The sequence below is a fragment of the Perca flavescens genome, chromosome 5, assembly GCF_004354835.1.
Source record: "Perca flavescens isolate YP-PL-M2 chromosome 5, PFLA_1.0, whole genome shotgun sequence".
Taxonomy (NCBI): domain Eukaryota; kingdom Metazoa; phylum Chordata; class Actinopteri; order Perciformes; family Percidae; genus Perca; species Perca flavescens.
This window is the reverse complement of record NC_041335.1, coordinates 27190354-27217112: the sequence shown is the minus strand read 5'-3', so window position 1 is coordinate 27217112 and position 26759 is coordinate 27190354. Positions and strand designations below refer to the sequence as shown.

The 26759-nt window shown below is 38.2% G+C and overlaps 2 protein-coding genes across 3 annotated transcripts; one reads left to right on the top strand and one right to left on the bottom strand.

Annotated features, from left to right (window-relative positions):
- The first annotated feature begins 1266 nt into the window (after positions 1-1266).
- Positions 1267-25801, top strand: LOC114555378 (flavin reductase (NADPH)). Of its 2 annotated transcripts, XM_028577734.1 has the most exons (6): positions 1267-1338; positions 1756-1835; positions 21558-21701; positions 23101-23302; positions 24091-24255; positions 25345-25801. In XM_028577734.1, exons 3-6 carry the CDS (start codon positions 21567-21569, stop codon positions 25488-25490), a joined length of 648 nt encoding a protein of 215 aa, XP_028433535.1. In that variant the 5' UTR covers positions 1267-1338; positions 1756-1835; positions 21558-21566; the 3' UTR covers positions 25491-25801. The 2 variants fall into 2 exon arrangements, with proteins under 2 accessions (XP_028433535.1, XP_028433534.1); XM_028577733.1 differs by lacking the exons at positions 1267-1338; positions 1756-1835 and adding an exon at positions 19060-19156.
- Positions 4537-16985, bottom strand: ppef2a (protein phosphatase with EF-hand domain 2a). Its single transcript, XM_028579165.1, has 16 exons — positions 16934-16985; positions 15768-15895; positions 15614-15668; positions 15348-15523; positions 14467-14581; positions 14259-14305; positions 13154-13320; positions 13027-13063; positions 11584-11733; positions 11161-11490; positions 8288-8473; positions 8058-8200; positions 7136-7242; positions 6444-6610; positions 6197-6284; positions 4537-5688 (listed from the first exon to the last, which is right to left on the bottom strand). Exons 1-16 carry the CDS (start codon positions 16983-16985, stop codon positions 5435-5437), a joined length of 2202 nt encoding a protein of 733 aa, XP_028434966.1. The 3' UTR covers positions 4537-5434.
- Positions 25802-26759: the final 958 nt, after the last annotated feature.

The following is a 26759-nucleotide window of genomic DNA, read 5'->3' as shown; positions in this document are numbered from 1 at the left end:
ATTCTCCCTAAAAACCTGCCTAAGCTTGTTGTAGGTCTGCTGTAGGTCTGAAGAAAAATGAGTCAAAACAGTGAAGGGTTGGAAAAGGGAAGGAGACAAACATATCTTGTTGCTGCGTGAAAGGCGGGTTTTTACTTGAATTTATTGAATGTTTATGCAAATACGACATCAAAAAAAAGAAAAACTCTATCAAACAATTTATGACTGAATGCTAATTCTGGCTGCCTCCTGGTTGATAGTTGTGGTAATGGTTTATTTTTGCAGTTTAATCAATTTCTTAATCATTAATTTCTTAATCTCTTCGTATATCTGCATATCGTCATCTGATCCACAATGGGTTCCAAGATGGATCATTTCCTGGAGTATTCCCTGTAAGTTGTTATTAAATTATAGCTAAAATACTGTAGACACAGTGTTCAGTACAAAAAAAAAAAGATATTAAATAACTGCTTGTGTAGTTGAGCACACAAAAACAATTACATTTTGAATATGAAATAATATATCCTTTCCCCCCCCTCATTTGTTCTTTGTCAGTTCACAAGCCTTATTTTTGTATATATATAATGTAACTTTAAAGCTAACTGTGGAGAAATGTACAGAAAATATTGTGGTTATATAGTGCCATATAGGCCTTCAGCTGTTCAGCCAGTGCTTTGAAACGCTCCTGTTGACCGAGAATCTTTCATTCAAATGTCTTCATTAAGGCAAAGCTCCAGCAGCTTTACAACTGTAAGACCACCTGCAGACACAATAGCTGCACCCCCCCCCCTCAGATACAATGGAAAAATAGGTCTTCTTCTTTTGTCCCACTTGTCACCACTGTGTGAGTCTCTATGGGGTGGTGGTTAATGGATTTGAAAAGCAACACTTGTTTTTTATGCTATTTTATAATTTTACTCCACTACATCCTTCTGACAATGGTAGTTACTTTGCAGATTACAATTTTACATACAAAACAATTGATCATTATATACAATATTTATTATAAAATATAAAACAGTAGTTCAAATAAGCACACAATCAACTAGCTATACCAGTGAAATACACAGGACTGGATCAGTAATTCAGTGTTATTATATAGCCTAAGGTTAAAACTCACACAGATGTTTTTCTGCAGAGTACTTTTACATTGGTTGTGGTAATGCTATTTTTACTAAATGATCTGAGTATTTCTTACAAGTTTATTTGCTTTGTGCTGAGAGTTGAGAATGAGAGGAAGATTGATGCCACTTTCATGCTTGTTTGTTAAATAATAAGGGTAACGTTACAGCCTGGAGTTATTTTAGCTTAGCATAAAGATTGGAAACAGGGGGGAAAGCTAGCATGGCTGGACCTAAGGTAACAAAAGCCAGCAGACCAGCGCCTCTAAAGCGCACTCATTAACACTTTATGTATCTTTTGTTTAATTTGTACAAAAGCAAAGTGTTAAAAATACATATTTTACAGGTTTTACAGAAAGTTATGAGTTCTCTTATCTTGAACTACCGCTAGTCTAGTGCAGTCTAAATTAACACTAGGCAACCAGCAGAAAAAGAAGCTAGCTAGCTAAAACCCATACAGCAACTTTTTTAAACATTTTGTTATCCGGGTTAAACAAACAATATATACAATGGTAATAATGAAAGAGATTTAAAGTTAAGGGTAGGTTCTCGTCTCGTCTTCAAACAGTGAATAAAACTATTTCTAAAAATGTCGACCCAACGTTATTGCTTTTTATATCTAAATATTCATGGTGCTGTCTCCACAAATCCACAGGAAACAGGCTAACGTTAATCTTTGATGTCCTGTTGACCCAGGAGTTACCCGAAAACGAGTCGTAACTCAACCCTCTCCAGGTAAACGATGACTGTGTGTGTAAATTATGGTGTGCTTTTTAAACCAATCTCGTTTAAACTGCAGGCCGCTCCGGGCATGTTTTAATATCCACCCACTTGGAAGATTAACCTTACGATTTGAAAGGAAAACTACTGTCCCGACCGCAGAGGCTTATAGGGAGATAATGCAGTTATAAAACCCCGAGAATTCCCATTAACTGTTGCTGGCTACAGCTCAAATTCACAGTGGCATTATAATTCCCAGTTAGCCTTGTTTACTGGTTTGTATTGATCTTTAATAACTAATACACTTAGCCAATTCTTGTGAATACTTATTCTTTTAAATTACAGTGTGTAACGTTATTATTATCAGTCATCCGTTCACATCATTGATCATCATCCATAATTCAGATCGGTTCAGGTGTTTCCTGATGTATAACAAGGAAATTAGAAATATAAATTCACTTATAGCAAAGAATTTCCGGCTTTGCTTATAGTTATTTCTATTTTCCTTGGTTTATAACAAGTTCTACTAGTGTTTTGTGCCCCCTGCTGGTGTTTCTGAAAACTACTTTGACTAGCTAGGAAGGATAATAATAACATGTTTTAACAATTATCTTATTGATCCGATCACTGAGATATTAGTTATATCAAATTACAGTTACGTTTTATATTAGGTATAACATTTTAGGGTTTGAATATATATATATATATATATATATATATATATATATATATATATATATATATATATATATATATATGTGTGTGTGTGTGTGTGTGTGTTATATCTATAAATTATACTTTCCCCAATATACCATTTTTCTTTAAATTGTAATTCACACACACACACACACACACACACAAAAAAAATGCTACAAATGTGACTGTGAGATATATTTACAGTAAACGTTATACATGGTCATCATGCAAAAAAACATTTACCGGTACTCAAATGCACACAGATTTCCTCATGTCTCTTTTGGCTGAGTTATAATAATATCAAACAATGTGCAAACTTTATTTAACAATGAAAACAGAAGATTTAACAAAAAAAGAACTAAAACACCATGTTATCTACGTATCTTAAAGATATAGTTACAAGTTTTGGTTAATATTTGCATTCTTGCTGATAGTTATTAGATAAGAAGACTGATAACAGATTGAATATGATGTTACAGCCGGCAGCCGGTTAGCTTATCTTAGCATAAAGACTGGAAACAGAAGGAAACAGCCTGGCTCTGTCCAAGTGAAAAGAAATCTTTCTACCACCATCTGTAAAATCACAGATTTTGTATGGATTAAACAAAAGTCAAGTTAGGTAAAATGTGTTAATTGTGGAGCTTTAGTGGTTCTGGTATTTGGATTTAGTTTCCATTGGTCAGAACCAGTCTATCTGTTTCCAGTCTTAATACTAAAATAAGCTAAGTGTCTCCTGGCTCCAGCTTCATACTGAACAGACAGACATGAGAGTGGTAATGATCCTCTCAGCTAACTAGAAAATGAATAAATGTATTTCCCAAAATATCAAACTATCACTTTAAAACACAGCAATTGTTCAAAGCAACAATTTGGAGGTAGAAATACATCCTAAAAGTAAAATGAATAAAAGCATGAGTTCTCCGTTCTGGATAAAGGAAGTGTTTGAATCCCACTTGAGATGGGGAGGGACCCCAGGACATCGTTGGCAGTTGGCACTGACACAAAACATCATCAGTGCACACTTACAGTAACTTCATCCCTAGAAGTTAAAACACTTCTACTGCTAAGGCACCAGCAACATTTAAAGTTGCAATTAATTAGTGCAAGTGATGTAGAATTGCACAAATATTCATAGTCTTATCATATATTTTTTGTTTAGTTTCTGTGATCTCTAAAGTCTTTAAGAGGAGTATAGTTATTCGCACATCACATGTATGCAAGGCTATCGGAAATTGGAAAATGAAAAGAGGAACACCTGCACACTGAAACAATTGTCATTTCTTTCAAGGAAGAACATTCTTAGTTCCCTGCTATCGAAATGTGAGGATCTCCTGCTTTTGTCTGTTTTTTTTCTTTTATCATTGTAAACTAAATATAAGTCAAATTTTAGTAGAATATCCAAACATTCTCTTGTTTAAATTTGTCAATTATTAATATTTGCTCTTTTCTCTTGTCCTAACATTTAGTATATTGAACATTTTTTGTTTTTTGGTCGGACAAAACACAACAATTCATGACATCACTTTTTGATCTAGAAAATTGTAATAGGCATTTTTCTGATGATATATAGACCAAACAGTTATTGAAAAAATAATTAGCAGATTAATCTTTTATGACATAACTGTTAGTTGCAGCCCTAATATGACTGGAGATTTCCTGGTGCAATATATTAATGTTTTTTTTCATGTAACTTACAACTGCTTTTGGATATTTTTGAGACATTGCTTGATTAATACAATGTATTATTTGGCAGTGGTGGCCTAAAGGTTGGAGACGCGAGCTTGTGACCGGGAGGGTGTCGGTTCAATCCCCAGACCGACAGGATAAAATCTGGGTGGGGAAAGTGAAAGAGCAGTGCTTGTCCCTCCCCTCATTACCACCACTGAGGTGCCCTTGAGCAAGGCCCCTAACCTCCAACCGCTCCAGTGGAGCGGTTAGGGGCCTTGCTCAAGGGCTCAGTGGCCAGCAGATCAGACTGTGGTTATACTTGGCAGCTTCCAGGTATGAATGTGATCAGGACGTTCCTGCAAAAGAGAGGCTGCCTCTCAGTGAACCTTCCCTGAATAAATAAAGGTTCAAAAAAATAATAATTATTGTCTTTGTACTGAGCCTATTGATATACGTATATGGGAATTGACGTAATGAAAATCAATCAACCGAAACGTCCATTTCAAAACATCTGGAGTCAGTGGTGTCCGTGTCAGTTAGACTTGTGCGTCGGTTTGGTCGGTATGAGATGCCGAGAGGCAAAGCAGCAGTTGAAAATGAGAATGTGTTACTGGCTGGGGGTCACACACCAACGTGGGGCCCAAAGGCTCTTTGTTGACGCCCAGAAGTGCCATGGTTTTTCAAAACTCTCCAAGTCTCAAAAAGAAAAAGAAAAGAGAGAACACAGGCAGAGGGAAGGGTCTCTGCAAATTCAGACGCCATTACACACTTCTAGTGGGTCTAAGTGTGGATAGGCATTCATTTTGTATTAGTCTAAAGTAGCACTACTCTACTATTGTTGAGGAAAGCACAGGATATCTTACCTTTAAAAATCATGCAGCCTAAATATGATGCCTTTTTGTTTCCGTTTGTGGATTTTGCCTTTGCAATAGTTTTTGACAATTCTGTCTTATATATTAATAAAAGAGACAAAATGCAACACACACACACACACACACACAAAAAACTGCATCAAAATGTGAAATCTATCCTCACTCTAATCCCATGTGATTTACGCAGCTGTTGCTCAGCAGCATCCTACGTCTCAATGTGCGTCACTAAAAGCAGCTTGCGTTGGCTTTATCTCCTCTTCCTCCCATGCTCTTGCCTGTCTGGTGATGTCTGAGCTTAGGTTGCTCTCTGTTTTCAGTCTCTCTCTCTCTCTCTCTCTTTCTCTCTCTTTCTCTCTCTCTCTCTCTCTGTCTCTCTGCTCATATGTTGAGGTCTCCCTCCAGCTTGGTGAGGTCAGTGGCCGTCCCCATGAACATGCTGCGTCCTCGCTCCAGCCGGCTCTTCTTGTCCGTGAGGCGGAAGGCCTCCATGAACTCGTCGATGTCGATGCTGCCGTCCTGGTTGCGGTCGATGGCGACGGCCAGGTCAGAGATTGCGTCATCCGTGATCTCCATCTTTAGGTAGACGCTCAGCAGCTTCCAAGTCTGCCGGAAGTCCTCCATGGTGATGAAGCCTGGGAGGAGGACAGGGTTATGGGTTAAAGACGCAGGGTAGAAAGAGGAGATTAGAGATGCAGTGATAGAAACAGAGGTGCTGATAGAGGAAAAAGTGTGTGTGATCAGTTGGGGGATGGGGGAGGCCATCAGTAGGTTAATCCTTGTCTTAACTGGGAGGATTCAGGAGGCCGTAGCCTAATGTGGCCTGTTATGCATGTTACAGTTGGATTAGTTGGAGGCTGATCTCACTAAAGTCTGAATGTCTTTAGTGTCTCCATCTGGACACAACAGACACTTTAAACAGCCCTGACACACTCCACTCCACCTCCACTGTCTCTCATTGGATTGTCTCCGTAAGTCAGTACAGTAATTTCATTAATGTGTTGACCACAAAGTCTTTTTCCATTTAAGTGGCAAGAGAACAACAACATATGCTGCTTATTGAAAACATAAAGAAGCCAGTGGTGTGTATAGATGTTCACAGTGTACATGTGACTTGTTTCAGTGATGAATAAATTGTTTTACCTGAGTTGTCGGTGTCTACGATTCTGAAGATGGTCTCCAAGGTGGAGCGGTGGCGATACAAAGTCTCAAGTAGACTTTGGTCTATGTGCTAAAAGAAAACCAAGTGCTTTTATTGTCATGTAAGCGGTATTTAGGTGTGTTTAAGTTAGAGTGTGTCTGATTCGGCAAAAGATATGTATATACAATATCTTTGAATCAAACACTAGTATTTCTATGACCACCATCTATCTCCAGCTAGGTAACTCACATCTGTGTTGGTTCCTTTGATGGCGAGATCGTTGAACCACTCGTGGTAGTCGATTATGCCATCACTGGTCTTACTGGTGACCAGCTGATAGCTCAGCATTCTCCAGGGCAGACCAAGGTGCATCACACTCTCCACTGCACAGGCCCAGTCGTGTACACTCACATGACCTGACGTAAGTGGAAATGTTACCTGTTATCCGATTTCAGCCAAATTTTCATCCAGTGCTGCATTGTCTTCCAATCAGGTCGATGAACGCTCCAGAAAAATCAACTCCAAAAGCATCCAAAGTAAAGCCCAACCAATAAATGAATATTAAATGCCCATATTTACTTATATATTAGTATTTGAACATATGTTATTTAATAAATGAGAGATTGGAGTACAGAAATTGAGAAACCGTGTTGTCTTTACATACTTTGCTATTTACTTATTATGTACTTGTACATGTATGAATTAAAGTACATCCCAGAACAATAAAGGTTTCTGTGAAACTGTCAGGTGTTGCTGTAAGGACCCAGTTTTTTTTTTTTTCAAAATGGGGATTAAAAGTTGGGAGCTCACATTTCTCCCTAGCCAGACATTGTCTTTTGAGAACTACAAGGGAAAGTACACAAGAGATCTGTAATAAAATTAAGTAACACCTGATCCGTTGAGAACTGAACGGCCAGGTTCATAAAAGTCACACTACACACCTGTGTTCTTGCTGTCGACCATTTTGAAGGCACAGAGGAGGTCAGATTTGTGCGCAAACAGCTGCTCCCGCAGGACTTTAAGGGCTGAGCGCTCGGTTCGTCCGACACTGCAGACAAGATAACAAATATAACAGATAATAAACAGAATGAAAGGCAGAACGGTGTTGTTTTACACAATAGCTGTCTAAAAACTGTGCTTTGCTATTAAACAGAACTTTGTCTGGGAATGTGTTGCCCTCTCATTTAAAAGTCCTTGTCTTGTCTAATAGTTCTTATATAGAAATACATGAGAAGATTAATACCACTTTCATGTCTGTACATTAAATATGAAGCTGCAGCCAGCAGACAGTTAGCTTAGCTTAGCACTTGAGAAGACTTGCTCTGTCCACAGGTAAACAAACAAGATATATTTATATATTTATGAGATTTAAAGCGGCTGGTAGGTGAATTTGATCTATTATGAATAAGATAGGTTGTTATATTTTGTACAGAGCAAGGCTAGCTTTTTTTCCTGTTTCCAGTCTTTATGCTAAGCTAAACAGGGTGCTAGCTGTAGCTTTATACTTAACAAACAAACATGAGATATTAATCTTCTCATCCAACCTTCGGTAAAAAAGAAAATAAGCATATTTACCAAAATGTCGAACTCTTGCTTTTTTTGGTTTCAGTCTCTCACGTGCAAAGACTTGCTAATTTACTCTATTATGTATAATTGTACATTGCACACTTTGGTGTTTTGAACAAAACAAGCAATTTGAAATGTTGCCTTTAGATCTGGGAATGTGTGAAAGGCATTTTCCCATGTTTCTTCTGACATTTTATAGGCAATTAACTGATAAATTGCATTAATAATCAACAGGTGGACTAGTTGTAGCTCTGATGATTTACATTGTCGAGATGAATATTTTGTGTTTTTTTGTACCTTTGTCTCACGGTAAGCTCTCGGATCATGCTGCTGGCCTGGTACTGAATTAAATAAGGCACAAGGTCTGGACCCAACTTCACGTAGGCCCCCCTGTTGCTTCCCACATCGTAGTAATTGGAGGCAGAGAACAGAGTGAGGACCTATAAGTCAAATAAAAGAAAGGTTTCATGTTTTAGTGAACTGTGAAAACATTAGAGCGTCTGTGGTCCGTCAGTGTCTGAGTTCACCTTTCGGTTGTGGCAGAACTCGTAACCGTCCTGTTTACACTCGTGGGAGCGGATGATTAGTTGCAGGTTGTGTCTGTTCAGGAAGTCCTCTGTGACGTCGGGGCCCCAGTAGCAGCCTCCGCCCCGCACCTCGTTGGGTACGCAGCCGTCCTGGTTCATCGGGTCGCTCCACAGCAGGTCCAGGATCTGTGGACATGCGGGAAAGACAGGGGGGAGAGATTTAACTTTAAACCTTCTGATTTTTCAGTTAACAAAAGAAAACAATAATCAACTCAACTTTTAAACTAACATTGATTAGAAGTCCTTAAAAGTACTCAGAAAATGGAAATATGAACATCAACTATGGCAAAAAGAGATAGTTTGGATCTTTTGAAGTGGAGTTGTATGAAGTACTTATCCATAGTCAGTAGATTACAGTAATTTTATTACCTAAATGGTGGTCAGCAAAGTAAAGCCTTTTAAATAGATAAAATAATGTCTTATAATTATGACTAGGCCTGCATAAGATGCTGTTACTTATGTTTACAGTGGTATACGAACACCTAAATGCATCCCTTTACAATTCAGATAATTCACTGACAAGGTTACCCTAAATTGTAACGATTGAGCATGTTTGGACCTGAACCAGCACCAAGTAACAGAGTCAAATGAGACCATTGACTTCTACAGCCTGTCCCTAATGTGGTGACGGTGGTGAACTCACGCAGAGGGATTAATGACGAGGCAAGCAACAGTCCACAGCACGTGAGTGTTGTGATCGCTGGAGTGTTTATCAGGACTGATTTAGTCCACTGGGACAGAGCCGAGACACAACCTCTGATATAACCTCCAAAATAACCTTTTTTCTACATGACAAAGTCGCTAATTAAATATCTCACTTAAGACCTGAGAACAACAAATAAACAACAAACAACAAACTCACTCACAGAGCAAAACCAATAATGAATCATGACTTTCATTCATAATGGTGTGTGTGTGTGTGTGTGTGTGTGTGTGTGTGTGTGTGTGTATATATATATATATAATTGGGAGTTGCAGCCCTAGTAATATTGTGCTGTGCTTGAATGTATTATATAGTGCATGTAAAACAAGAGTATGTAAGAGTAAAATATAAAAGGGAATTGGCAATACGTGAAAACTTATATAACAACTGTGGAAACAGTAATGGTCTTCCTCAGTTGAAGATGCAGATGAAAGCTCCGGAAAAAGCTAGTAAGAGGACAGTGTAAGTGTAACATGAAATTTATGCTGCCTTTGACACAGTGAATCATCGGATCCTTATTTCCACTCTTCAGGATCTGGGTGTCTCAGGCCCTGCACTCTCTCTCTCTGCTCCCATCTTACCTCAAAGACTGCACCTACCGGGTAACTTGGTGAAGATGTGTGTCAGAACCTTGTTCCGTCCTGGGTCCCCTCCTCCTTTCTCTGTACACACACGCTCACGGTTTCCGTTATTCACCCACATGACTTTTTCTACCACAGCTACGCAGGCGACACCCCACTAATTCTCTCTTTTCCCCAGTCTGAAACACAGGTTGCTGCACAAAGCTCTGCCTGCCTGTCTGACTGGCATTTCTCATTGTTGGATGTCCACACACCACTTGAATCTCAACCTTGCTTTTCCTCTCCCACCCATCACCTTACTATCATAATTGACAACTTTGTGGTAGTCCCCACCCAGACTGCTAGGAACCTAGGTGTGACACGACCAACTCTCCCTCAACATTGCTGCAACAACCCGATCGTGTAGATACATGCTGCACAACATCAGAAGGATACGTCCCCTTCTAAGCCAGAAGGCGGCTCAGGTTCTGGTCCAGGCTCTTGTCATCTCACGTCTAGACTACTGCACCTCCCTGCTGGCTGGTCTGCCTGCAAGTGCCATCCCACACCTGCAGCTCATCCAGAATGCAGCAGCTCGACTGGCCTTCAACCTACATAAGTTCTCTCACACTACACCGCTCCTCCGCTCCCTTCATTGGTTCCCAGTTGCTGACCGCATCCGCTTCAAGACATTATTACTTGGGGTAGCCTACTGTGCTGCAAATGGATCAGGCCCAGTACACATCCAGGACACTGTTAAACCTTAGACCCCAGCCCATCCACTCCGCTCTGCATAGGCCAGTCTGATTTCTGCCCCCTCACTGCAATGGACAATTAATCACATGAAATCCCAACCGTTTGCTGTCCTGGATCCTAAATGGTGGAACAAGTTCCCCATTGACATCAGGACAGCTCAAAGTCTACACATCTTCGGCCGTAGGCTAAAAACACATGTTTTCTGACTGCACCTTGGCTAAGAAGATATTTATAATTATTTATTAAAAAAATGCACTTAGATGTGGCAAAAACTGTAACCAAGCCCAACAAAAAACTGAAAGTATTTTGATTATTTATATTTGGGAAAAACCTGAGGACAGAAGAACATTTAGAAGATAAGTGTCTATTTAAAAGTGTGGCATAAAGACATTTTCTTTTCTAAATCTGACATACATTATGTATTTTATTTTATTTGTGTGTAACTAAAACCACTGTACATTTAAGTCTTTGTGCATGTGTGAAAGTATTTATATAGTTTGTCTGTTTTGCCTTTTTATATTATTTTCTGAGTATGTACTTTTTTATGTTGCTTAATTTATCTCATTTTTACTGCCTTGTGAATTTAAATAAGGTTTATTATTTTACAATATTGTAGTTTTGATCATGCAAATAATAAAACTGAAATAACTTTTGTGGCACTGATGTGGTACTTTACGAAGCTGAGAAAAACAAAGATTTAAACTAAGTAAATGTGGGAACAGTCTACTTTTGAGCAAACAAATACAACAGAACTGTATCTGAGCAAACACCGTGACTCACTACTCATTCATTACCTGCTTCCACTCGTCGTTGCCATTTTCACTGTTGACAGACTCAGCCTGAGTCGTCTCATTTTCTGGTCTGTTGATTCCCTGGATGGAAATGGACGGTCTCTTCCTGTGGATCTCCACATCATCCACTGTGTTAACTTTGATCAGTCCGGAGAAGTCCTGCAGCGAGCGGTTTGGGAAGACGTCGCGGGCTAGGGGTTTGGGATACGTGAGAGAGGTCCGACGCTGGGTGAGCTTGTTGTGGGACAAGACGTCCTCCTCCACATCTATGTCGATGGACGATGCCGCTGAGCTCTGGTTTCTCTTCTTCGGAGGCCTCAGCGCTGAGACGTACTGGGATGAACAGAGGAGAGCAGAGATGTAAGGGACTTTCTAAATGATTGATAAAAAAAACTGAAATGAACATATCTGCGTCTGACAGCTCACACTATGTCTGTCCACTCGGGCGAGGACACTGAGGTCTGTGGTGTCGGAGATCCCTCCGTGGAGTACCAGCACCTTCTGGTCGATCACCGTCGCTAATGGCAACCAGCTGAAAATCTCCTGCAGCAGCTTCAGGATCCGTTTGCCATGCATCTGAGGACAAACAGTAATTTTCTTTATCCTCCTCCTCTTCTTTTTTCTTCAGTTTGTTGTCAACATGTATTAGCATATCTTATAGACTATATTTAAGTCTGTACTCTTTCTCTTTTCTTTTTGAGGTATGCATTTGTTCATTGATAGTGTTTTCTTGTTAGTAATTCTTTGTTGGTTGTTTCATTTAAACAAGTTTCAATTTGTATTTTTTGTTTATATATTTATCTATTTTTATTATTTAAATGTTATTGTGTAATAAAGTGGTAACAGAACAAGTAAATACAAGGACAGCAGCACAAAAACTGGCAAAAGAGATAATATAAACAGACATACAATAAAAACAAAAGATGACAAAGTAAACTACCACACTAATAATAATAATAATATATATTCTTTTATTTGCCACGTGACAATTCAGCTTTTGATTACTCATAGATGACCAAGTTCCTCTTTTTTCTATGCATTTATTCTCTGTTTACCTTCTCTGTTTTATATTGATTTATAATCTGAATTATTGGGAGACATGCTAGTAGGAAATAAAATAGAATTAAATTTAAAATAAAATAGGGGTCAACAACAACTACTAGGACTAAGCCCATATGCAAACTGGGATTTATTTAAGGAAAGCACATTATGCGGAAAATTGAAGTTTTCATAACTTCTTTTGTTGACAAGAATCACTTATTTTGCATTGCGTGTCCAGTATTTTCTATTTGTTGTATTCTATAGATCTTAAGATCCATTTTGTCTCGTTTTTTTTTTAAATCAATTCTTGATGGTGTAGTTGTCTTGATTCCAGTATAAAGATGTTGTTTCAGATTGTGAATTTGATGCCTGTTTGTAAACCAATTTTTCAATGAAATTACTGCTCATGGTGTAACAGGAATTCAAACTTCCTTTACACAGTAAATCTAAAACATTTGGGACATCTTTCGAGTATCTTGACCTCTCTATAGTCTTGCATTGCCAGACCTATCTCCACAGCGCTAGGACCTCTCTGACTCATCAGAAGCCAACAGAGCCATGTGTCATCTGATTTAATTACCTCAAATCCTCTTAGCTGTGAGGAGGAGTGACCAGTATCGTAGAAGCTAGCCTACGTCAAGCTTAACTGGGAATGTGTAGGTGGAGGTGACTGAAATCAATTTAAATTTGCTGCTCCAAAGATAGAAGAGATTAGAACACATTTTGGCTGTGCTGGTTAGTTTGATACATGTTGATGAGGAGTTAATACCGAGCAGTAAACAAAAAGAAAAGGAGTGTTTTGAGGTTTGCATGGTGATATAAACGTACCTTGTATTTAGTCAGCACCTCCTTTGTGAAGCCGTACCTACATTGGCCAGAGAAACACAAAATAAGAGTTAGAAATTAAGTTGTTGTTTTTTTTAGATTCACTGCCCCCAGTTGGATGTAGTTTTACCTGAGGTTGACTATGTGGTCCTCGTGGTTTCCTCTGTTGAGGTGGACTTCGCTCGGATAGACGAGCAGGAATGAAAACAGGATGAGGAGGATCTCGATGGAGTCGTTGCCTCGGTCTACAAAGTCTCCGTTAAACACATAGGGCTTCTCCATGGACGGCATGTCATTCTGTAAAGTAGGTAAATAGCTGTGTTAAAAAACCATTCTGTCATCTGAATGTGAACAAACAAGAGGCCACAGCACACAGAGTGAAAGCACAGATCCTGTTTCACTCGCTAACTGATTTGTAGAAGTAAAAAAAATGCAGCAGCTAAACAGCTTTGTTTTAACCAAAAACCAAAGTTAAGAAGGAAAACAATACGTTGATTTATTCATACGTTGATCAACGCATAATTAATCAGCAACATTCTTTTAAATAATCAGTTAGTCGTTCAAGTTGATTAAGCAAGAAAACAATCTAAAAAGAAAACTTGATTTTAGCTTCTCAAATGTAAGAATTTGCAGATGTCTTCCATTTTACATCATTTAAAATGGAATAGTGGAGTTTGGGAGTTTTGTCAGACAAAAGAAGAAATTTGAAGACACCTTAGTGCTTTTGACTTCTTTTTCTTTTACATTTCATAAACTAAACAATCAATTAAATGGGAAAAAAAATGATCGATGTTTTAAGCCCCCAACGTCTCCTTCCAGGCAGCGCTGCCTGGAAGGCACTAGGATTAGGCAATAGTTATGGTTATGGTTATGGTTATGGTTATGGTTAAGGTTAGGGTTAGGGTTAGGTGCCTTGAAGTCAACGGTCGCAGGTTTGCCTGGAAGGTGATGTTGGGGGCTTAAAACACCATTGAGCAAAAAAAAAATCATCAAAAAATAATCAATCAAATAAATGATTAAGTCGCAGCACTACAGTGCTACTGATTCACTTCATGGCCCTGAAATACAGAAATAGAGTTTTTTTGATTAAAATAACAAAATCAGAGAACTATGGTCTATCAATGCCTCTTAAATAATTATAGCTCATAAGCTAAAAAACAAGAACATCTTCGGTTATTTCTTCAGTTATTTTAGCATTTGGGAAATTTTAAGATTTAAGAAGATGAATGCCAGACCTTGTAGAAAATCAGCAGCAGGTCTTCTAGTTGTCCGTGCAAGTCACCTGCATGGTGTAAATACATTGACGGAGTTCATTACACAGTTGTATATAATAATAAAACACATAAAACAAAACAATAACTACAAACGGTCTACATTTCTTTTGAGAGTTGTTGGCTCTTTGCTAAAAAAAAGTTCTCAAATGATAAATTGATCGAATCTCACCACAAATAGTGATTTCTTTGCTTTGGCAGGTAGAGATGCGGTTGATGTTGGGTAACATCCGGATCTGTTTCAGCGTCTCAAGCAGCAGCTGGAGGACGTAGCGCGAGTGCAGCTGCTACTGGGAGAGAGACTTGTTAGCAAGAAGGTTTCAGACACATATTTCAGTGTTTGATAACGGCTGTGATATTGCGATTCATGCGTGCTTTTTGTCCTTCATGTCTTAAAAAAATAAATAAAAATACACTAATGATACATGTTATTTAAAGATTGCTTTTCAATAAACCTCAAGACAGTCAGAAATTCAGATAGAAAATGTCAAAAATTTAAAAATGATAAATCAGCAGCATTGGCTTCATTTGGATATGTAAAAAAAGATTCTCAGAGGTGAGCTAAGTCATTAGTAAACATTGCAAGATGGCTACGGATGAACACCAGTTGTTTGAAACGGCTTTGGCTGCTACAATGAATGAGTTAGACTTGGCTTTTTATCCAAAAGAGAAACAGAAGACGGCGTTTCGAATCGTTCAGTTGCAAGAAGGACTTTTTTGTTGTTTTGCTGACCGGATACGGCAAGAGTTTAATCTAACAGTTAGCTCCGCTGGTAGCTAAGCGTATGGGGCTTAGCGAAAACCCACTGGTGGTTGTGATTGGTCGTAGTGTTATCCAATTGCGTACAGTGAGATATTCAAATTCATGCTTGGTGCCGCCCCTTGAGTTGGGCCATTTTCATTACTCATTGCCAGACCCTTAATATTTTGGATTTGGGTCTGGATTTCCAGGCTACTGCAGTGATACAAAACCACTGAATCTGAACATGAGCTGTGAGGGAGGTCAAATGTTGTTTAGAGACTGGAACGTAAAGGCCTTGTGTGTGCACCTACTTTCTTGTTCCTAAAGGCCTCCACCAGCCTGACCGCCTGCTCTACCGTCAGAGGGAAGGTGAGATGAGGGCCTGAGTAAATCTCTGGCACTTCTATTTTCTTGTAGCAGAATAACCTCTCCCACTCTGTGTCACGACAGACTTCGTTATCTCTGAAGATGTGTGAGATCAAATTCCCTGGAAGGAAGGACAAGACAACCGCTCAAAGTCAGAGATTTGGGACATTCCTGAGCAATAAAGTTTGTCCGTTGAAATTTAAAGTCTTACGTTCATTGCTTGTAGGTGTGAAATTGTCCATGAGGTAGCCAAGGAAGTTATAAAGCTACACGGAGAGGAGACGTGAAAGTTGAGCCGTTACTTTTATAATTACTCTACAGCAAACATACAGAACTAGACTGGGTCATCTCTGGTAGTTTCTCACCTTTATCTGAGCCTGTTCTCCCGAGTATTCGATGGACTGAAAGATGTGCCAGGTGTATTTCCGTCTCATCTCTGTGCGGGCGACATACTGACGATACCATTGCTGAATGAGGACGGCGGCTTTTATAGCTGAAACACAAACAGGTGATCAGAAAAGATCACACACTGCAGAGATCCAGGTGGATCAGATGATCTACTTCTTCACAGTAAACACACACAACAGCCATGCAGGATTTTCCTCGTTGGAAATAGAAACTTCCAGTGGAATCATCCTGAAATGACACGATCATATAATGCTATCGCTTTTCAAACCTTTGCTGTTAAAATTAGTGAGAAAATTATGACTAAAATACAGCAACATTAATTGTTTACGTTTTTGACGTAAACAATATCAAGATGCAGAAACGGTGAAAAGACCATAAATGAGGGTGAAATTAAGAAATAATATTTACTCCCATCTGACTCTGTGCTTTTTTCTCTATTGAGTATTGGTTTGTTAGTTTGAGTCAGTTATTGCTTACATAAGCATAATTTAGAAACGTTATACTTTATACCAATACTCCTTACAGAAAATACAAATCTTGTGTGCTTAAAAAAATATCAGCAACTGGAGAATCATGAGTTGACCAATATTGAAAAAACTTTTTTTAAAGCACGGCATAGTTTGAACTCTATATGTTCCTGGAAACCTTTTAGAAATTGCATGTGAAAGACGTTTTTCTTTCCTGTATGTGGCGGTACTTTTAGTGGATTTTGCCTCCAGCTTGTTTACTTCAGTTCTACCTGAGTAAATATCTATAACAGTCTTTTTTTCTCTTTAATCTTGTGTGACGACCCATTTTTGATTTTGATTCGATTTTTTATCCGCTAGCCCTGAGCCAGATAAGTGTGGTTTGAGCTCACATTCAACATCCGGCAAACAACAACACAAGATAAGACGGGTGTGGCTTACTTGTGACAGCTGCATGTGCGCAGGGCAGAAAGACAAAAACAAATACAGATGCATTCATACAACACATGTAATAAGCAGATTACAATTATAGTGCAGAACAAGGTAGACAACGCAAGGGACATTGTGGTGATGAGTTGTGTATATCGGAGAAGGTTAAGAGAGATAAACAGGTGTATCAGTCTGTGGTTTGAAGCTGTCAGAAGGATCATAGGTACCTTTTCCGGAGTTTTTGTGGAACTGGTTGGACTTTGTGACACCACATCCCATGACTGTTCCTGTTTAGAACACCAAACAAATCATCACATCAGCTAAAAGCTACTCTGTATTTTACCTGTATTGTTTAACAACAAAATGAATCCAAAAATGCTTTATTAAAGGGATATATTACTTTTTGGAGTCGCACGTCTCACTATACATACATTTTCAGACTCTCCATACACATAAAATATATAACTCTGCTACAGTCTTGGCCTATAACAAACCCATTCATTCACAAAGCGGAAAGAGGAACATGGCTTGTCAGCGGCGGGAGCGCTGAAGCTAGGGGGGCGGTTAGCCTTTTAATCTTGTTATCTGCTGGTTCATCTCTGTGATTGGCCTCAATCCTGCAGCAGTTCAAATGGACAAACTAAATCATTTTTACATGTCCATCTGTTGTTTTAGGTCAAAAAAAATATGCCTATGTACAAAACACAATAATAGCTTGGTCCTTTAAATCTGAAAACAGTAGATTTCAACATATTGTCTTTGCACATAACTTTCTTGCTGGTTTTGACATACTTAAAGCAAGATGGGTGGCTTTTGTCACATGTAAAGATATAGCAGAGTGCTGATCAATATCGTATCTTCCTTATCACAGCATATAAACTGTACTACATGGCAAACCTGGCATTTTAAGTGGACTATAATATAATTTAAGTAATCCTTGAAACAGGACTGGAATTTAAAGATGTTTCAGATTATATTGTGATCTAGTCAAGATCTCATCTAATTTCATGTCTTTATCTGCTCATTTGGGGATTACTGAATGTATCTAACTGCTGTAGAAATCCCCCCCAAAAAAAAACAGGTTACTCTACTATGCAATCTTTAAATCAGCAGTTTACTTACGTGGTCACCTCCTCTATCCAGTCACCAGCTCCCAAGTTGTTTGGCTCTAAGTTTCAATGAGTATTTAAACAGCCATTTGCTCTGTTTCATCCTCCACCAGTCCACCAGGATCAGGTCAAGAACTGCAGGAAGTCAATCAGACTGGTCATCATACTGTAGGGGGGATGAATGACAGCAACACCAAGTAACTCACCACAGAGGCTTCATGTATGAAGCTCCCTTGGTCTGTGCTGAAGTTAGTTTGGCTTAAAGTACCTTGGCGTGATGAAGGCACCAAGCCACAAGTGGATTACTTGAGCTAATGACTTGATGCGACTAGACTGGTCGTATTATAAGAAGATGGCAAAGTGCAGGAGGAAACATAGGTGGCAAAATGGATGCATGCATCTGGTTTTGGTCTTGTTTTAAATACACGTGCTGTATGTGGTCAGGTGTTTGTATATCTTAACTAATGATGAGCCTAATGAGGACACCTCCATGTTTAATTTGCAGCAGTTGAAGTGGTCTGATGTTAGAGGTCTGTTCATGGCAGGCTGGAAGAAAAGCAAAACACCTTCCCAAAAAACAAGTTATACTGCTTGTAACATTCATTTGAGCATGTTTCAATATTTGAGTAGGCCTTTAGTTTCTTTTGACCTCTTAAATGTTTTCCGCGAATTTAAACCCAATAAAAACTGCCACGTACAAGGCAGTGAGGTGCCGGTGCCACTTGGAAGATCGCGCTGTCTCTCAATAGCCTAAAAAAAGTGATAATCGATCACAAAAAGTGACTTCATTCCACTTGCTTAGTGCTGACTGAGTCCCACACACTTAATAAAACTCAATCCACATCTGAGATACACGATTATCGATACTATACACAATCATCATCGCCAATCATTTGTAATTAAGTATATTATATTGGTCTACAAATTAAAAAAAAAAATACATAATAATAATAATAAAAATAAAAAAACAAAATTGATGCACATAAATACCAGTCCAAAGTTGGTTTAATATATTTATTTTGTCCGACAAAAATAGCAAATATTACATATTACAAGTTGTGGGGGGGAAGGCTATTTTTAACCTAATACATCCATGTCTAACCATTAGCATACATGTAACTTTAGTTTTTCAGTCGCTGCGACATTCACTTGAAAGGGTCATGTAATGTCATCCTGCGTATCATCAAAACATAATTTGAAATCCATAAAAACTTCTTATATACTGTCTATGCATATAACTTTTAAAAACAGTTGCTTTACAAACATACCTCAACGCCACAGCTCTTGAACGCATCCCTCACAGAACGTGTAAAAAAGTAAAAGCCTAAAAGCATGGCGGAGGTGAGTTCGCTATGTTTATTTATGTTTTACCATTACAACATGGGAAAATATTTCATTTTAAATCCTTATTCAAACTTTCAGAGGAATTTTAAAGCCAATATATTGCCGTCGGTTGTTTAGTTTTTCTAACAGCATCCCAGTTTTCCTTTTATTCCATGCCTCATGCTTTTTAGCTACTTCCTTGTTGTCCCTTGCGGTTTCTGTGAACTGGTGCGTTTTAGGTGCCAATACAAGTGCAAAAGCACACAAATTACTTTTTTGTTATACTTTATTGTGTTAATACATATCGTTAGCTCAGTTCATATTTTAAACATCTTGTTATCCTTCACCGAAAACACACTGCATGCGTAACGTTAAATAATTAAGTAGGTAAAGCATAGATGTTACCTTCATAGTGTGCATATATATTCAAACATACATAGGCTACATATACATACATATGCCAAAAAATACACATAATCGAGAAGATAAAAAGAAAATATTAACATACACACATATTTACGCATACACATCCACACATACATTCACATACACGTGTGCACATAAACACATACATTTACAAACACATGTGCACATAAACACATCCGTATACACACATACAAATGAAAGTAATAATAAAGAAAAAAATGAGGCTTTAATGTTTACAGTTTTCTATTACAGTTTAATATGTATTCCTCAACTCATCTTCACAAAACAATACCTAATATTTCTTTAATATCTATATGGTTAGTCAGATTGCAATTTATGGTTGTAACATGTCTAATAAAAGCACAGTTAATTTATATATTTGTGTCACTATATAGAGCCTATATTAAATACCCCTATTTCATTTTATTAGGAGAGATTTTGAATGTCAATAAAGTGAACTTTGACTTCTGATTAGATTATAGGTCACAAAAGGTTCAGTGTAGTACTTATCCTTAAGACTGTATCCATGAGGCTATATTGTCTAAGGGTGAGGATTAGGGTTAATAAAAAAAGAAAATAGTTTTTGCAAAGCTGCTGTTACAGTGCATCATGTGGCTTAACGTTGACCAGAATTATTTTGAACGTAGCAGCTACAGGATCATCAACCAAGAAATACCTTTTCCGAATACTTGTCTAACCAACATCATTTGAGATTCAGTTAACAGTATCTGATTAATATCTTCAGAGACATCTGACCAGCAAGCTCGTCATCCTCCACTGCTGCAGAATTAATCCATTCGGCCCAGTTTGAATTCAACAAAGACACCCTGTGTTTGTTCTTCTTGCCCCATCAAACGGAAGTTTTCAACTTGAGCTGGGACAGCATCAACATATTAAAGGAACACGCCGACTTATTGGGAATTTAGCTTATTCAACGTAACCCCCAGAGTAAGACAAGTCGATACATACCCTTCTCATCTCCGTGTGTGCTGTAACGCTGTCTGACGGCTCCAGCATTAGCTTAGCCTAGCACAGATCCTGCAGGTAACTGGTTCCAACTAGCCTACTGCTCCGAATTGTGACAAAAGTGACAAAATAACGCCAACATGTTCCTATTTACATGTTGTGATTTGTATAGTCACAGCGTGTACAAAAAACAACGTAACATGAGACACAGCCATCTTCTAACAGTAAACAAACCGGGAACTATATTCTCAGACAGGCTTGCTGCGAGCATATCACTCCGCCCAAGTACTATATTCTTCCGCTTGAGAATATAGTTCCCGGTTTGTTTACAGTTAGAAGACGGCTGTCTCATGTTACGTTATTTTTTGTACACGCTGTGACTCTATAAATCACAACATGTAAATAGGAACATGTTGGCGTTATTTTGTCACTTATTGGGAGCAGTAGGATTACTGGAACCATTACCCTGCATGTTCTGTGCTGGCCTGATGCCGCTGGAGCCGCCAGACAGCGTTACAGCACGCACGGAGATGAGAAGGGTATGTATCGACTTGTCTAACTCTGGGGGTTATGGTGAATAAGCTAAATTCCCAATAAGTCGGCGTGTTCCTTTAAAATAACTTTGTTTATTCTGAAATGTCATTTTATTGATTAGTTGATTTATTTAAAGAATCTGAAACCATTTTGGCAATTTCATAATCATCCAAATTATAAATCAAGCAAACATTGTCAAACTTTTTCTGGTTGTTGTCGCCCTAATCCAAAAAGTGTTGCAAAACTACTCCCACAGATTGTCGTCATTGTGCATTATGTTACCTCGTTATCTATTAAACACAAAATCTATCAGCTGACAAACCTACATTCCTCAGAGATAATTGCTTTATTGCACCATAATAATCAGTTTTTTACACTTGGACTTGCCAAACAGGGAGGGAATCTCCCCGTAGGTAGTTAAGAGGTCAGAGCATCTAACACATCGTCCATTGATAAGCTTCAGCCCTGTCTGAGCTCTGTGTGTGTTTCTCAGAGTCTGAAGATGAAGATCGCCGTGCTGGGAGCCACTGGGCAGACTGGACAGTATCTGGTCAACCAGGCGCTACAGCAGGGTCACACAGTCACCGCCATCGTCAGGAACCCGGGAAAACTCAGCTTGCGTCATGATAATCTCAAGGTAACGTGACACTGGGTTTGTGTTAGTCGTGTGTTGTGCTGCATGTCTTTTTAGTGTCGCTGCTCATTGCATGTTCAAAGTTCACCCAGTGTGATGTCACATGCTAAATGTTTTATTGTGTCCAAATGAGGGTCGTATTATATAAGGTAAAACCTTAAGTACTTTTCATGCTTCTGAACAGAAGCCACAAACGTTTAACATCTGGATGTGATGCTGTGCACACAGCAGCGCAAATAACAATGTGGACTTTAATGCAACACTGTGAAGATAAGCCTGGTGTTAATTCATATTTTTCTTATTGTCAACAAATCCCATGAAAAGACCAAAAGCAACAATTGACTATATTAACAAGTATCACCTGCTAAATCTGATTCCTCTGTGCCATAGAGCTTTGTCTTGTCATTGATGTCTAACAAAAACACTTAAATGAGCTGCATTGTTGCACTGAGTGACGCTTTCCTTCAGTATGAATAACAGTGGCACTGTATTAAGTCAATCCAACATACTCCATCCTACTGCTGTAAATACTCACTCGAGTACAAAATGTATTAATCTGCAGCTGAAAAAAGGCCCCAACACATGCACTATTTACGCTGCGTTTTTGGAAATTGTATGGAAAGTCCTACAACAAATATTAGAATGCCTATGTGTTGCATGGTAGAGATGTTTGTATTAAAAGCCAGTAAAAAAGCTACTATAAAGGGAACTGGGGGAAAGGAAGTGCCCCTTGACATAGCAGGAATGGCTGGACATCATCTTAATGGAAAAACCGACACTTATCTTGAAGATACAAGTAGCACAACTGGAAGAAAAATGCACATGATACAAGACAAAGCTTCAAATATATCCATCAACAGGATTGCATGGTTCATGGAAAAATGTGAATGAACTGTGAACTTCTTTCCAGTTATTATTGAATGTTGCAAATATTTGGTCAATTAAGATTAAAGTGGAGAAGAACTAAAGAGCCCAGCTGTTTTAGCTTTTCTTTTTTTTTTTTTTTAAACTTTTATATGTGTAACCTGTTTTTAAAGATTTATTTGGTTTAGTCATCACTAGAAACCAATGAGTGCCACAGACAGCGGTAGAAAAATCAGAAAGTATTGAAAGACAGACTAACCATTCATTCTTCACATTAAAGCATCAATAATATATACTGTACAGTATATATATAATTTGAAATGCACCATCTGTTGCAATAAATGAAATGGCTCAGTCTACAGCCCTAAATTGATAGAAAGTGCTTGTATGTGATCTCAACTCAACAAATAAGTTCCTGATCAAGCACTGCTTCTGATTATGTGTTAACAAAATATGAAGCATAGACTAACAGTCTATGATATGAAGTTAAATTCACCTCATTAATCAGTATATGTGTTCCGCTGTCTGCTGCTTTCAGATGGTGGAAGCTGATATTTTCTCAGCAGACAGCCTGAAGACTCACTTCAAAGGACAGGATGTGATCATGTCCTGCCTCGGCTTCCCGGTCTCCTTCTTCTCGGTGGTGACGGGCTACACACTGTCCATGAACAGTGTGATCAGCGCCATGCAGGAGTCCGGGGTCAACAGGATCATCACCATGACCTCATGGTTCACTGGGCGTAAGTGCAGCAGCACACATGATAGTGCCTTCTGTGGTTGTGATTTTATTATGAGAAAAGTCCACCTGATTGATGTTTAAGGAGTTGTCTTGTGTTCATACACTGTTTTTTATTCTTCGTGAGGCTTCTGTTTAACCTTCTTAAAATAACGTACCACAACTTTCAGATGTCAAGTGTGAGTGTGTGGCATTCAATCAAACATTTATAGCTACTTATTCAACTAATTTGTGAATGTTTGGCCTTGTGGTGTATTGAGGCTGTTATAGTTCCTCCTTATTTTATTGCTCCGAATTAGATCAAACATCTAGAAAGAATCTAGAGCCTCACAGAGCTGCTAGCACGTCCGCTGACTTTTTGTCTTATTTGATATTGGCATAAATGGAAGTTCGTACAAGTCTGTTTATTGGTTGATATTCACTGGAAAAGCAAAACATATGTATAAATATAATTTCTAATTCTGAATTTCAAGCGTAAAGTGCTACAATTAAAGCTTTTTAAATTGTTAAATTAATGTCTTATAATTATGGAAAAAACATTATTTTAGGTGTTTTTCAGGATTTGCTGTTACTTCTGTGTAAGTGGTTTAATACATTCGAACATCTGAAACCATCACTTTAGAATTGAGACAAAGTGGAGTTCTAATTCTGTGTAAAAATGTGTCACAGAAAATGGGTCTTTACATTAAAGGATTTTTATTATAATAAAAGGTTTTTTCCAAGCTCATTTTTGTTGGAATGGGTGAGATTTGGGAGGATAAATTCTGTGTTTTTTTTTTTTTTTTTTTGTAGCTAACTCTACAAGGCAGTCACCTTATGTCATCCGGTTCCTCCTGTTGCCAATAATCCGAGGCGTCCTCAACAACATGCATGAGATGGAAAAGCTTCTGGAGACGTCTGAGGACATCAACTGGACTGTGGTTCGCCCACCTGGTCTAAAGAACCTGCCGGCCTCAGGTAAAAGCAGACAAGCAGTGGCCAAAAGGGGGCAGAAACAAACCTAAAACCAGACTCGAGAACTGTGTGATTATTTAAAAAGCATACGAGGCAACGGATAAACGGTTGAAATAGTTAGCTAAAAGTAATAGATAAACACTTGAAATAGTTAGCTAAAAGTAGTGGACAAACAGTTGAAATAGTTAGCTAAAAGTAGTGGACAAACAGTTGAAATAGTTAGCTAAAAGTAATGGATAAACAGTTGAAATAGTTAGCTAAAAATAACGGATAAACAGTTGAAATAGTTAGCTAAAAGTAATGGATAAACAGTTGAAATAGTTAGCTAAAAGTAACAGATAAACAGTTGAAATAGTTAGCTAAAAGTAACGGTTAAACACTTGCAATAGTTAGCTAAAAGTAGTGGACAAACAGTTGAAATAGTTAGCTGAAAGTAACAGATAAACAGTTGAAATAATTAGCTTAAAGTAATGGATAACCATTTAAATAGCTAGCTAAAAGTGGACAAACAGTTGAAATACTTTGCTAAAATCAGAGAATAAACTGTTGAAATAATTAGCTAAAAGTTACAAATAATAAACAGTTGAAGTAGTTAGCTAAAAGTAACGAATAAACTGTTGAAAAACATCTAGCTTCTGCCAGTAGGACACAAGCAAACTAGACTAAAACAACCTAAACACTGCAGTTCAATTGTATAACATTTTAAAATAAATTAAATAAATGTAATGTAAAAAAAAAAAAAAAAAAAAAAAAAAAAAGCATACGAGGCAGTCAGCTTCGCGGCAGAGCCACCAAGAACAGCAGAGCTTCATTCAGTGAAATGTTTAAGAAGCCCTTCTGCCTCAGGATCCATTTTGAAACACTTCATGCTTATCTCATTACTTATTAGCATGCACTCTTACTACTTAATGCAACGTTTATGCAAATGAATGGGCCTCACTTTTTGTAAATTCTATACCTTCCCTGAGGTTTCAGCATGTATCCGCCTCGGCTACACTGTTGTGTGCCTTAGACTGCCTGAAGGACCAAATAAAAATGGTGTTCTTGTAACGGCCTCTGACTCCCAGTTTTTAATCTTTGTGTCCTCTACAGCTCAGGAGTTTCTGACCCATGAGGGATACTTTGTGCCCAACAGCGGTGGTAATGCAGTGGGAAGAGGAGACGTGGCTCGCTTCATGCTCTCTCTACTCAACAGCAATGCCTGGGTCAAGAAGGGAGTCGCCATTACTACCAGATGAGAAAAAAAAGACGCCAATAATGGCATTAATGAAGGGTCGGTTCAGCCAAAAAACACCAATCTCGTGTGATATCTTTTGAAATTGTCGAGGTTTTGAGATATGGACGTTTGAGATGTTTGCCTCCATCCTAATGCAACTGAGGTAAATGGAAGTTTTTTTTATTTTATTTTTTACAGTCAGCAACCTTACTGTTTTTATTAATAAGTTGACCATTATGTTGGTGTTTTACACTACATGAAAGTTCAGTGCACTTACACATGTGATTGACGTTCGTAACTTCAGCCACATGAGGGCAGCATTGCACAAACATGCATATGGAGAAAGATATGGACCTCTTGTCATTTGGGAGCTCAACCAGCCTAAAGTAAAAGGCGTATCACAGAGCAGATTGGCTGAGACTAGTCAAAAATACCTACGTTTTTTTTTTTTTACCTACGATTGTGTATGACAAGTAGATATTGTGGGCGTGAGAACAATTTATTGAGAAGGGACAAAGATAATATATTCGAAGTTTCACCCTCTAGCTATGACATCATCCACCTAGCTCACGCAATACACACTCTGTTTAATCGATAACATTTCCTGAAATGATCACTAAACTTAAACAGCTTTTTAACAAAAACTGTTAAAGATATCAAACTGAAAAGATATAGCCTGATAGCTGAATATTTTGTGAACATTTTAAAGTTTGTTTGGCGTCTGTAGGTGAAAGTATGAAGGAGCTGAAAATTTTGGGAGTGGAAGAAGATTTTAAGGAGTTGAAGGCTGCTCTCATTCACTTCAATGTTAAAAAAAAAAGTGTTAAAAAGCTTAAAAGCTTAAAATTTAAAAAAAAAAAAAATAGTAGAAAAAAAGTTGAAGAAGTCCCATCATTAGCTGAAAGAGCTGAACATTTGAAAAGTTGAATGGTTTAAATAGCTGAAAGTATGCAGAAGTTACGGAGAGCCAAAAAACGTACGGAATATTAATAATAAGAAGAAGAAGTATATAAAGAACCGAATAACAATAGTTGGAATGCTGTTGAACAGCATTCCAACTAACAAGACAGAGAGTGCTTTGTTGTTGCAGAAAACATTCAGCTATAATTACACAAACTCCTGGGCAGTTCAGTGCTTGTGTTTCAGTTTGAATGTGGCCTAGCAAGTTTTATGACTAGCAATTCCAACATGGGTAAAGGTCATGTAGTCTGGCTCAATGGATGTACGTACATCACTGGGATGAATGCATATGTTTTTTTTACTTACAGCTACTATATTTCACCATGTGTTC